At 45.4% G+C, this 14,185-nt stretch overlaps 1 protein-coding gene across 1 annotated transcript in view; it reads left to right on the forward strand.

The window, feature by feature from the left end:
- The window catches only part of LOC141096538 (spartin-like), a 33,359-nt gene that overhangs the window by 11,853 nt on the left and 7,321 nt on the right, over nucleotides 1-14,185 (forward strand). The window contains exons 3-7 of the mRNA XM_073583230.1: nucleotides 5,277-5,474; nucleotides 6,965-7,103; nucleotides 8,511-8,705; nucleotides 10,978-11,136; nucleotides 11,233-11,323. Coding sequence (XP_073439331.1) covers nucleotides 5,277-5,474; nucleotides 6,965-7,103; nucleotides 8,511-8,705; nucleotides 10,978-11,136; nucleotides 11,233-11,323 — 782 coding nt within the window. The remainder of the gene's footprint in view (nucleotides 1-5,276; nucleotides 5,475-6,964; nucleotides 7,104-8,510; nucleotides 8,706-10,977; nucleotides 11,137-11,232; nucleotides 11,324-14,185) is intronic.

The raw sequence follows: 14,185 nt of genomic DNA on the forward strand, positions 1-14,185 counted from the left end.
GCCAACAGTTCGGATTTTAAAATCATTTTTTCAAGCTGATGTTATAAATTATTCTAATTTACTGAGATAATGACTTTTGGGTTTTCATTGGCTGTAAGCCATAATCATCAACATTAACAGAAATAAACACTTGAAATAGATCACTCTGTGTGTAATGACTATATATAATATATGAGTTTCACTTTTTATATTGAAGAACTGAAATTACATTTTTGATGATATTCTAATTTTATGAGATGTGGGTCGCCCGCCAGGGCCGTGGGGTACTCGGAGCCGGGCCCGTTGATTTCAATTGGAGATGTCACAGTGGCAGTGACCCAGTCCGTGGCCCTGGGCATCCATGTAAAAGAGGGTAGAGTCATGGGGATAAAGTCATTGAGATGATTTGTGACGCCACCCGTGGTTTCTGGTCAGTTTGACCAGCGCTGCAGGGTTGCTTTTCTGGGACAGATGGTGTGGTGCAGCAATGATGCTGTAGCCCTCCACGGGTAGGGCTGTAGTCCCAGGGCAGAGTAGGTGAGGTTGGTGTAGATGAGGAGATAGTGAAGAGAAGTAGATGGTGCAGTGTTAGGCACAGAGATGTAGCAGTGCTGAGTGGGTTGGCGCAGAAATAAGGCAAGGAGACAGATGAATGCAGTTCCAGTTATTTTACTCATGTTCTTGGCACAGACAGGTGCCCGCTTCAATGCTGCGGTCTCCAGATCAGGGGCTCAGCCAACTCTCAGGCAGATGGAATTAACCTCTCCAGCTCTCCCTTTCGTGTGCCTGTTCTGAACGTCTCCACGCTAGCGCTTATTTGAGGTACTCACAGTACTGAGTTACACTGAAGTTCCTCCTTTCAGATGTTCTTTTGAACTCTACTTGTATGGCAGACAGTTGTAGCCTGCTTCGGGGACTCCTTGCTATCAAGTCCTGGCTCACTCACATTGCTGTTGTGCCCCCAAGTCTTGGGTGGGAATAAAGTGGTGACAACTTCTATTCCTCCGGTGTCTGCTGCAGGACCATCAGTATCCTTACAACCTCGGGGACCTGACCCCGGCCATGCGCTTAGAACTTGAGGAAGGTCTCTGCTCTGACCCTAGTCCTTAGTTCTCTTCTCCTTACGTTCCGCACTAATCTTTCTTCCTTCTGGAGAATCAGGCTTTCTATATCTCTTTCCCGTGCCAGCAGCTCCAGGTCACAGGAGACTGCTGCAGCACCTCCTTCACTCCATCCCTCTCAGGGGATCTTCTCTCACAGACTGACCTATTTCCTAATATTCTCCCACTCTCTTGTGCAGTCTAAGTTCCACCCACCTCCCAGCACTCTTCGTGTTCCAAGCAGGGAGCCACCAAAGGTGCTTTGCTACACTACTATGTTGTGTGGGATGCAGGTGTTGGCGGCTGGTCAGGTGTTCCCATCTCACCTGGAGAGTGGGATACTACACCTCAGGAGGAGGTGCAGTACCTCTGTGGCGACTGAACCCTCAGGGGCGCCACATACCCCCTCCGTTAACCGCAGCACGTACGTGGGCTGTAAACAAAAGTAGTATTAAGATGTTACATAAGGAACATACAAAAATGTTTAAAATGCATTTTAACAAGTGAACAATTTTTAAACTAAACTTCCCAATATGAGAGGCACTGACTCTTAAACGTTGCAGAACACGTTAACAGACTACCTATAATTTAACATTTTCACATTCTACTGTTTCTTCTAGACCCGTAGGTGACAACCGCTAACTCCTGGTTCGTCACCGGAATTCAAATTTTTTTTATTCAGAGTTTCACATTTTTATTAAATATTGCTACCAACTAAATCCTATAGTAAATCTGTTCTAATGCCATAACTATACTCTACTGCTATCAACATTTTCAAAAGGCACATTATAAAAGACTTCACAGTAAGACAACAATAATTCTTGCACGTGCTGGACACTGCTCCCAGCCAGGATTTCTTGCAGTGTCCTTGGAATTGGAGCAGAAATCCAGGTCTGAGGTAATCCTTGTTTGAAGAAGGTTCATGTAAAGCCAAGAGAGAGCACCTTAAGAGGCACAACTATTTACAACAAAGTTTGTGACTCATTTCAAGTTCATGATCACTGCAGTTCTGTATAAAAGGGAAAAACGATGCCAAAAACTAGGCAAAAACTGGGAAAACACAGAAAATGAGGGCACAACGGTGCCAATATGCTCCTGGGTAACAGTTCAGACAGTTCAGTTAGTTGCAGTCATTTGTGAGCATGTTCTTTATTGGTGGTCCCCTCCTGGGGTGGTGGAAGCTGGTTTCTTTTGCTTCCAGGGAAGACTGTCTGCTTTTCCACCTCCTGGTGGGTTAACAAACTAAAGGTATTCCTTCTCCCAAGGAGTTAGGTTAGTGGCTGCCTGTGGTGGTAGCTCAGCAGCTTCAAGTGGTATATCTGCTGCCTTGGCTTTTGGTCTGACAGCTGGTGGAACTGCTGCCTGTGACCGCTTGTATGGTGAAACGCGGGAATTATGAATCTCTGGAAGGGGGAACCCGTGATGCATGGTAATGCCCATTAGCTGTTCAGGCTCCTCTGCCGAGATCACAAGATGCTGAATGGGGCGCGCCTGCTCCAGCTTTGCTCTTTTCAGCAGGGACTTCTTCCACTTCCCCATCGCAGTCAGCTTAGTGTCTTGCAATTGAGAACATAGTTCTTCCACTTGCCCCATGCGACGTACAGGCCTGTTTGCTGCAGTAAATGGAAACTCAGGGGGCAACCCGATGGCAGGGGCGGCGGTCATACCTGGTGCCTCCGGGTGGTGTTCCATCTCCGGTACAGACACTGGATGGCATCCGGTGGCAGCGGCGGTCACTGGAGCTGCCTGGTCAGCGGGCGGCGACGGTGGTGGAGCGGATGCTGACTCCAGGTCTGCAGGGGCCTCCGGTGGGACCTGCGTGGCCGCGCTAGGTCCAGGTAGGAGTGCAGTCGCCATCTCCTCTTCAGCTCCCAGGCCCTCGGGTAACTTCTCCTGGCAGGCAGCGGCATCCAGCTGTGGTGCCAGGGTGGAGGCGGCAGCAAATGTTGGCGGCGATGCTACGGGTGCCGCGGATGTAGCAGACGCTGCCGGCAGTGAGGCTGGTGCAGCGGTGATGGGTACCGGTGGTGGAGGTACCGTTGGCGCAGGCCCCTCCTGGGCGCGCTGCAGGTTCATGGTCCACAGAGCTTCCTGTTTCAGCTGCAGTTGGTGGGTCAGCTGGGCAATTTCTTCCTCCAGCTGCTGGCGGTCCATTGTGGAAGCAGGATCGGAGCCTTCGGCTAGTGCGCAGGGGAAGACAAGCTCAGCCTCCTCACGCTCTTCAGGCCTCCGTGCTTCTTCCAATATGGCGCCCTGGCATTCTCTCTCCTTCCTGGGCTCCTTTCCCGCCACAGGGCTTTGCTCCTCCTTCCTGGGGCGGCGCCTTCTTCCTCTGCCTCCATACCAAGCCAGTATACGAACCCCTCTGGGGGTGGGCCATGTTGCTGTTGCATAGAAGTTCAGGCAGGGGAGGCCCAGGACAGTTTGCGCTCTTTTCTTAGGGTCACCCATGTTGTCACGCCCTTCTTCACCACGCTGGTGGCCATTTTGAGAGTCCATTTTACAGTCTATCATTTTGGTTGTTTTGCACATTTTCAGCAATTTTAGATCCAATAAATCTTCAGCACACAGGACCCGGTGGCACCGGGCTTCGTCATCCTGTTCATGACGCCAAAATGGGTCACCCGCCAGGGCCATGCGGTACTCGGAGCCGGGCCCGTTGATTTCAATGGGAGATGTCACAGTGGCAGTGACCCGGTCCGTGGCCCTGGGCATCCATGTAAAAGAAGGTAGAGTGATGGGGATAAAGTCATTGAGATGATTCGTAACGCCACCCGTGGTTTCTGGTCAGATTGACCAGCACTGCAGGGTTGCTTCTCTGGGACAGATGGTGTAGTGCAGCAATGATGTTGTAGCCCTCCCGGGTAGTTCTGTAGTCCCAGGGCAGAGTAGGTGAGGTTGGTGTAGATGAGGAGATAGTGAAGAGAAGTAGATGGTGCAGTGTTAGGCACAGAGATGTAGCAGTGCTGAGTGGGTTGGCGCAGGAATAATGCAAGGAGACAGATGAATGCAGTTCCAGTTATTTTACTCACGTTCTTGGCACAGACAGGTGCCCGCTTCAATACTGTGGTCTCCAGATCAGGGGCTCAGCCAACTCTCAGGCAGATGGAATTAACCTCTCCAGCTCTCCCTTTTGTGTGCCTGTTCTGAACGTCTCCACACTAGCGCTTATTTGAGGTACTCACAGTACTGAGTTACACTGAATTCCTCCTTTCAGATGTTCTTTTGAACTCTACTTGTATGGCAGACAGCTGTAGCCTGCTTTGGGGACTCCTTGCTATCAAGTCCTGGCTCACTCACATCGCTGTTGTGCCTCCAAGCCTTGGGTGGGAATAAAGTGATGACAACTGCTGCAGTTTGGTTGCGTCGGCGCACCGTCAAAAAGGCGCATGCGCCGCCAAACGCATACTGCGCACGGCCTGCGCCCCCTGTGATAAAGATAGGGGACGCAGGGCGCATGAAGCGTCATGCGCCGGTGGGCGGAGCTACCGGCGGGGGCGCGGCAGGGGCGGGGCTTAGCGGCGGCCGTGCGCAGGCCGTCGCTGCGCTTATAAACGCTAGTGTGAAACTAGCCTAAGTTCCACTCACCTCCCAGCACTCTTTGTGTTCCAAGCAGGGAGCCACCAAAGGTGCTTTGCTACACTACTATGTTGTGTGGGATGCAGGTGTTGGCGGCTGGTCAGGTGTTCCCATCTTACCTGGAGAGTGGGATATTACACCTCAGGAGGAGGTGCAGTACCTCTGTGGCGACTGAACCCTCCGGGGCGCCACAGATGCATCTGTAAGTGTTGCGTCGGGTCTCTGCTACTATCTATCCGCCATTGCTGTAGGTTCTGTGAAAGAAGACTTTATCAGGGCGTGGCGATAGAAGCAGTGTTACACAAATAGATCTGTCATTGTGGTGGTGCAAAAAGATTAATCAGATAAAGTTCATGCTCAACCTGCTTAACCTGTATCTCTAGCGCACATGGCCAATTTTTCTACATATCATACACTACTCTGGTCCACATTTACAGCCCAAAATAGTGCATATGATAGAAAGTTGCTCCTGCAGCCGTCCGCGATGTAGTCAAGCATGCAGATCCAATCGCACCTGCAATTTAAAGACATGAGTGGCCCCATTTAATAATGTTACATAGGAGGGTGCAAAAATGAAGATCTCTGTAGAATAACGCCTACACTCGTTTTGTTTGGCAGGTGTGTGACTGGCTGTACCCGCTCATGTCTGACCAGTCTCCAGTCTTACTCTCTAATAATGGGGTGTACATGTTCCCAGACCTGATGTCGCAGCTCCCCGGCTCTTATGTGGGGGTAGTTCTCTCCGCTGAGCTCCCGGCAGCAGATCTGGAGCTCTTTGAAGACCTAATGAAACAGATGTCCGACCTGAGAATTCAAGTAAGTGAAAAGCAAGGACATTCACACCAGTCAGGCGACGTACATGGCTTGGGCAGAACAAAGTTTTAATTGCTGGTTTTATTATATCAATTTGATAGAGTGACTTAAGTATTTTCTACATTGCGCCTACAGGAACCAGGAGCTAAAGCAGATCTGTCCTCATAATATATCATCCATGTGGAGGCCGTATAATAGTGACAGATCTGTCATCTTTGCAGCAAAAACTGCTACAAAAATATTGTGCTGTTTTGCTAATAGGAGCAATTGAAAAGTAAAGTCACATGTTTCGCAAATATCAATCCAAGGAAAGAAAGAAACATCCGGCACTGTCCCTGGATAAGAAATACCCGCAAGGCTGCTTGTAACCGCTATCAGTGTGACACCTATAACCCTTATTGAACGGGTGCTCTATCCATATGAGAAAAACATGAAATATCATAGTAGAAAATGACAGCAGGGTGGCACTCACCGTTCTCTTGAAATGATTCACTTTATTTCATATTGACAAAGCATAGGCATCGGCACGGGAGAGATGTAAAAAGACGGACAACAGCCGTTTCGTGCACAATGCACTTCAACAGGACCTGTTGTCAATATGAAATAAAGTGAATCATTTCAAGAGAACAGTGAGTGCCATCCTGCTGTCTTTTTCTACTATGAAAGTCACATGTTTGATGACTCTTGTGTATGTGACCAAACAGTGACCTGTTAATCGGGGTGGGCGAAGCTTTCCTCTCATGGCTACACCAGACTCATAAGGGTCTGCTCTGGTTACACCCATTAGCCAAATGGCACAAGTAACCTGCCCTCACATGTGGTCGCATAGTCTGATGATAGATCTACTGTAAGCTGATGATCCTAATGTCTGTGTTAATTTTTCTTTTTGATTTTTCTCAGAAGTGTTGCAGGAATAAGTCCTGCCAGTCATCTTAGTAGATGGATACGTACATTTTGGAGCGTGTCCTTAATTATTCAATGTGCCTTCAATTGGGACAATGTCGTCTTTGTACATAAAATGTTTCCAAACCTCACATGGTGTAATCTGGAGCCTGCAATCTGGTAGAAGAATATAAGTTTCCGTCCCTTGATTCACAACTGTTCTAAAACAGAAAATGCACATTTCTGACCCATTTCTGGACGTAGATCTCAACTACATAAGAGGGGTACGCCTTGACCCTGAAACTTAAATCCCCTCCCCCCCATATAATACAACTAAGCCATGCCTGTATAGTTATATTGAGGATTGGGGTAGACCACTAGCTGATTTTTGGCTGGCAGTTATGGTACGTCCAAGGGAGATACTGATAAATGCATAGATAATATCGTGCTGTACAAAGTGTCCCAGACCCCAAGGGATCCACTTGGGTGAGAGGGGGTCGACATGGTCTACGACATATGGAAAAAAAGAAAAGCTAAATATTACACAGACCGGACAGCTGTATCGGCTCGTGGTGAGGTTTACTGAATTGTGTGTTATTTCTCCTATGAAGCCCAGTGAAGCATCAGGTGAAGTCATAGACCTGACTCAGACAATACACGGGATTTCTATGCCCGAGCCTGAGCCGACACCCAAAGAGAAGGAAGAACAACCTCCATGGAGTGAGAAGGTGGCCCAGGGAATTCTCCAAGGTAAAGATACCGGAGCCATGACTATTACCGATGCACAGTTCTTCATAAGAAAAGGGGCAAAAACATCTGAGAAGAAGCTGAAAGAAATGTAGTAACATTATTATGGAATTGGTTAAATTCTTTTTATGATATAGAAAGAAGTAGAAGTACACACATTCCTAAGCAATGCCATGAATTTCATACCTATTATTCTGGCGTCCCTGCCATGTTCCAGCATCTTCATGACACTGGTCCATGAACACGGCCACGCTGCCGGTAGGGCAGTGCAGTAAACTGTACATGAATGGGACAGAAAGACACAAGGGGACCATTCTCATGCTTTTATACACGTTGTTACATATTGATCAATAAAGGGTTAGTCTTATCTTGTTAAATAGGTAGAATTGCTTGGCAAAAAAAGCAACTTTGCAATTTACTACGTATTAAAAATTTACAAAACCTGCAAGATGCAAAATGAACATAAACCCTATTTTAACTAAATTAGTAAAAAGCAAAAGTGCATTTAAATAACGTAAGGGTTCTTGGTAACACTGTATTTGATCAAAAATACCATAAAAGGTATCCCACTGTTGCCAAGATGACCCGTTTTTGGGATGGTCCTACATGATTTAATATTAAAAACCTTACCATGTGTCAGTTAACCTTCGTGAGAATAAGGGCAGACAAATGACTGGGTCCTGACCTGTGGACACCAGCCTTGGGAAGCATGACCAAGACTAAGCCAATCACATACTTGGGTCACATGATGACAACTCAAGCTGACAATATCGGGGAATCCTGACAGTGTTGATATTAAACAGTGTCGGGATTCGGCAGTCGCATATGGTGACTTCAGAAATGTTCAGCCCTGAAACCCCCTTTAATTATGCACATGTCAGCACCAACTCTCAATGGATGCATTTGAAAAATAGGGCGTCCTCAATCCCAAAGGTTCACTCCAAGCCCCAGTTGTTACAAGGGCTTGAAACCTTCTACTTGCACTTTATTCCCTGTATATTGATGGTGTGCCAGTAAATTTAAGAAGATGAGCATTGATGCTGTGAATGCTTTGCTTTGGTTGGATGTCCGATTGGGAGGCAGTTTGCTGACCATAATGGGAGATGTCTATCCCCATTTGATGACCATACAATGTAATGTATCAGATGATGTTTTTCCTCATGACATCCATCAAAAAAGGCATACTCTATTACACTTTGTACTCCATCTTTGCTGCTCTACATTGCAAAAATCACATCAGTGTCGGCCATGTGTCTAAAACATGACTTCTGGATTTGGAAACCCCAAGTGTAGAAATGCGAAATTGCAAACTTTTTACTGTTAATAACATTTCTGTACTGCTGGTATGCAGACTTAGCAACACAATTTTATGGTTCAATGTCTTTTTAATATTTTATTTTCGTTATCTAGGAGCTTCTTGGCTGAGTTCAGGTCTCATTAAAGGAGCAGAATTGTCTGAAAAAAACATTCACAAAGGCGCTACCAAATTAAGAGAGCACATACAGCCCGGGGATAAACCTATGGAGATCAATCCCACAGTGGCCAAAGGGCTTAACGTAGCCAAGCAAGCCACCGGAGGAGCAGTTAAAGTCAGTCACTTCCTAGGTAAAGATATAAAGTACCATATGTTTTCCTTTTAAAACTTATTTGAAGTGAATAGTAGGGGGTAAAGCCTTGTCAATTGCATAACTTAAAGATTCTGTGCCACAAGGCAAAATCTCCAACAACAGGTCTTTTTAAAGGGGTTCTCCAAGAATGTGACAAAAATGGCCGCCATCACATATACTGTATCAAGCTGCAAAGACTGCTTTTAGGGTGAAGAAATACCATTACGAGCTATCCCAAGTGTTAGAGAAGCAGCATCGTGAACAAACCTACCTACTCTGCTCACTAAGCTGCAGAGCAGGGCTGTAACAGGAGAAACATCCTCCCCCACCTCAGCTAACTTGGCACAATGGAGGGGTGTGAGTTTTTTTGTCTACTTTCAGGCTATGTGCACACGTAACGGAACTCTCGCGGAAATTACCGCGAGAATTCCAGAATTCCATTCCGCGGGAAAATCGCATTTTAAATTCCCGCGATTTTCCCGCGGAAAAACTAGCATTTTGCAAGCGTAATTAGCTTGCAAAATGCTAGCGTTTTCCAAGCGATCTGTAGCATCGCTTGGAGAACTGACTGACAGGTTGTCACACTCATCAAACATAGTGTTTGACGAGTGTGACCAACTTTTTACTACTGAGGCCGCCTATGCAGCATCAGTAGTAAAAGATAGAATGTAAAAAAAAATAAAAAATGGTGTTATTCTTACCTTCCGATGTCCTGCGCAGCCGTTCCCAGTAATCCTTTGCGAAAATGCCCGTGATGACGTCCGTTCTCGCGGGATCGCGACGTCTCACGGTAATTCGCGATGACGTCGCGCGAATGACCGCGAGACTTCGCGATCCCGCGAGAACGGACGCCATCGCGGGCATTTTCGCAAAGGATTACTGGGAATGAGAGAGTGGAGAGAGGCGGGAAGGCTGCGCGGGACATCGGAAGGTAAGAATAACAATATTTTTTATTTTAAATTCTATTTTTTACAGGGATATGGTACCCAAAGCCCGGAGGACAGTCTCCTCTCCTCCGGACCGTGGGTACCATCCGCAATTGTTCTGCTTACTTTCCGCATGGTGTGCACAGCCACATGCGGGAAATAAGCGGAACAATGCATTCCTATGGGTGCGGGATCGCCGTGATTCCGCAAAATAATGAGCATGCTGCGTTTTTTACAGCGAAGCGATTCCGCCGCGGTAAAAACCGCAGCATTAGCACAGCATTGCGGAATCGCATAGGAATGCATGGGATGCTTATTTTTCGCGTTTTCGCGGCAAAATCGCGCGGTTAAAACCGCCGCGGAAACGCGAAAAAAACGCCACGTGTGAACTCAGCCCAGTCTGACTTCATGCTCAGTCAGTCTCTGTGTCATGTTGTAAAGCTATCAGACTGACTCAGCAGAATGAGTTTACAAATGAGAACAGGGCAGGATAAAGCCAGAGGGAAAAACCCCAATGTGATCAGTCTAGGAGAAGTTTTTCTTTTCTCATGTTACAGCCCTGCTCCGCAGCTGAAGAGACAGATCAGATGGGTTTGTTTACAATGCTACTCCTCTGATAGTTCACATCCCAGGTGGTGTTTCTTCAGGTTATAGCCCATCCTGACACGAGTAAAGGTCCCGTTACATTCATCGATGCACCAGCGATCCCGACAACGATATGACCCGGTCAGGATCGCTGATGCATCGCTAAATGGTTGCTAGTGAGCTGCCAAACAGGTAGATCTCACCAGTGACACAGCAGCCCATCGGCGGTCGTCACTTACCTGTCACACCGCAGCTCTGATGACGTCTTCCGCCCGCGTCCATGCGTCGCTCGTCGGCGCCAGTGGGATGCCAGCAGGAAGCTGACGACGAGAAAACGGCCCAGAACGGTGTCGCGCGATCAGCGATATCCAGCAGGGGGGGTGGTCGGAGGTGAGTGTCACACGTAGCGATATCGCTATGTGTAAAAGGCCCTTAAGACGGGTTGCAGCTTAAAATATGTGGTGGCGGCGATTATTATCACATTCTCAGATAATTTCTTTACTAGTATTGATTTATCAAATGCACCAAACAGACCATTTGGTCAGCCTGCCAACCCTAGGCTCCAGGGACAAGATCAACTGCAACCAGTGCACCCACTGTAGTTAGGCCCCTGAACTTTGATGATAAATGGATCCTAGGTAATGGAGCTTTGGGTACTTTTTTTGATAGATGAATGTATACTTGGTAACAAGTCATGTCTGCTTTACCTTTGATTGTTTTGCTAAATATCCAAGACTGATGGGAGTTTCTTTGTCCTAGTGGATGGGGTCTGTGCTGTTGCAAGTTGTGTTGGGAGAGAGCTGGGGCCACACGTGAAGAAATATGGCAGCAAACTGCTCCCTGAATCACTGAAGAAAGACAAGAATGGTAAATCTCCTTTGGATGGCGCTATGGTGGTAGCAGCAAGCGGAGTGCAAGGTATATTCATCATGGCTATAAAGATATTATTTGTGGTTTTGTTGATCCACCTCCCACAGTAAAATCAGTAAAATTTTTCTTGTGCTTTATTTAAAGGATTTGCAACAGTTTGGCTGGGTTTAGAGCACGCCGCAAAGAACATCACCAAGAGTGTGACCTCCGAGACTGTGCATACGGTCAACTACAAGTAGGTCTGACTACCTGTGTGGTGTTTTTTTTGTGGGAGGGGCAGCAACAAAAAATGGCAAGTTTTTGCTCTATGATGTAATAGTATACGTATAATTGAGCAGGAAGGGGTTAATGCTTTCGTTTTATGAGCCAAAATGATGCAAAATATTTGCAAAAGCGCCTATCAACTAATAGAACTTTTTATTTTTTTTGACAACTGCTTTTACCTAAACATTTCAATATTTTATTCTGCTGACAGCTCCACTTAAATGGTTGCAAATATGAATTTATCCAAGCAGTTCCAATATATTTTTTGAGCTATTACCAAAGGTGAATCTATACTGGACAAAAATATAATTTCAACACTCTTGTTTTTGCTCACATCTTTCATGAGCTGAACTCAAAGATCTAAGACTTTTTCTATGTTCATAAAAGGTCTGTTTCTCTCAAACATAGTTCACAAATTTGTATAAATTTCTGTTATGCCTCTTTCACACATTCTGATATTTCCGGAGATATCCGTGTCTATGTGTGTAATATTTGTGGCAACCGTGTGCCGCCTCAGTATTACACATACTGGCACCTGAGAATTTATTTTCGTTAGGAAGTTATAAGGGTTAAAAGTTGACCAGCGAATTTTCATTTTTCCAAGAAAATTTACAAAACCATTTTTTTAGGGACCACATCACATTTGAAGTCACTTGTGGGGTCTATATGAATGAAGATACCCAAAAGTGACACCATTCTAATGCCTGCACCCCTCAAGGTGCTTAAAACCACATTCAAGAAGCTTATTAACCCTTCAGGTGCTTCACAGGAATTTTTAGAAAAAAATTTTTTTAAACTTTTTTTTCCACACAAAAAAGTGACTTCAGATCCAATTTTTTAAAATTTTTACAAGCGTAACAGGCAAAAATGTACTCAAAAATTTGTTGTCATTTCTCCTGAACATGCCAATACCCCATATGAGGAAGAAAACCACTGTCTAGGGGTGCAGTGATCATATTGACACCACGGGTGTGTCACAGAATTTTATACCATTGGGCAATGAAGAAAAAAATAACTACATTTTTACCACCAAAATTTAGTTTTAGCCCCAGATTTTATATTTTCACACAAGAAGTGGGTAAAAATGGCACCAAAATTTGTCCCACAATTTCTACTGAAAGTGGCAATACCCTATATGTGGCTGTACAGTATTACTTAGCCATATGGAAAGACTCGGGAGGAACGGAGCGCTATTTGCCTCCTGGAGCGCAGATTTTTGTAGAAAAGTTTGCGGACTACCATATACAGAGTCCCTCATTGCTAGAAGAGCAGAATCCCCCTTTAAGTGACCCCATTTCGGAAACTATACCCCTTGGGGAATTTATCTACAGGTATAGTGACAATTTTGATTCCATGGGTATTTTCCACAAACAAGCAGCAATGAATGCTGCCGAGTGAAAATTGCAAACTGCCGTTGTAATAACCAGTACGCTGTAGTGACCAGTACATTGCAGTCACCAGTACAATATGCCCAGCCTGTGCTTCTGGAGGCATGCTCCCATAAGTTATTCGGACTCTCATCACTACAGAAATGTCAAACGTGGACGCAATATGTGGGAATTTGCTGAATTTCTTTTGACCGTTGAGGAGCCATTTCGCTTTTCCAGAGACTTGTGCTACAAGTAACGTGGAAGCCCCCTATATTTCCATTAACAGATGACAGACCTGACTGAGGTCTTGCTTTTTGGTGGCTTGAGCTGAGCTTTTATTGGGAACATCTTACATAACGTTTGGGATCACATATATCTGTCACTCTATGATGACCAGATAAATGTGGACATCCATCTATATCTCCGAGTGACGTGATTCAAATGAAGCACCCAAGGGATCCATTCCCTGTAATGAGGCAGCAGAGTTACTCTGGATTTCATCTGGCCTCTGTTCAGCGGTGTCTTTTTTTTCAGAAGTGCACAAAACTGTGGCCGACAGCACTTTTATGCAATCCTAAAAAAACGGACACCACCAGATCACAGGTCACATGGTGTCCACAGTGCCTCCATCTGCCACATTATAGGGAACTTTCCACCAGAGGTTCTGTCTGAATCACGTATTTCAGAGATTTACATGGATGCCCCTATGTAAGAGCTCAACGCAAAGTGCAGGATAAATGTGCGCAGAGCTATACTGCGATCATTGGGAGGCAGAATGAAAAAATCAACAGCATGTGAAGAATTTGCTTTCTTTTTTTTATGCTGTTCCTCATGTGGTATAATTGATTAGGCGAGTTTATTCTTCGGGTTGGTGTGATTACTGCGATACCAGAGTTACATTGGCTTTTTATATTTGGTTGCAGTCACACACTAAAAGACACTTTTTATTGCAAAAAATTAGTTTTTGCATCACCACAATTTGAGAACTATCATTTTTCCATACTTTGGCCCATGGAATCATGTGAGGTCTTGTTTTTTGTGGGACGAGTTGACATTTTTATTGGTACCATTTTCGGGCACATGACATTTTTGATCACTTTCTACTCTGATTTTTGTGAGGCAGAACGAACAAAAACCATCAATTCAGGAATTTCTTTTGGGGGGAGGGGTTTATACCGTTCTGTGTGTGACATTTTTCAGGCAGTTTTATTTTTCAGGTCAGTACAATTACAGCGATACCTCATTTATATTTTATGTTTTGGCGCTTTTATACTGTACAATGAAAACTATTTTATAGAAAAAATAATTATTTTTACATCACTTTATTCTGAGAGCGATAACTTTTTTGTTTTTCTGCTGACGGAGCTGTATGGTGGCTTGTTTTTTGCTGGACAAAATGATGTTTTCAGTGGTATTATGTTTATTTATATCTGTCTTTTTGGTCGGGTTTTTTTCCACTTTTT

Source organism: Dendrobates tinctorius, unplaced genomic scaffold, assembly GCF_039654945.1.
Source record: "Dendrobates tinctorius isolate UK_male_01 unplaced genomic scaffold, ASM3965494v1 ptg000075l, whole genome shotgun sequence".
In the NCBI taxonomy this organism is placed as follows: Eukaryota; Metazoa; Chordata; class Amphibia; order Anura; family Dendrobatidae; genus Dendrobates; species Dendrobates tinctorius.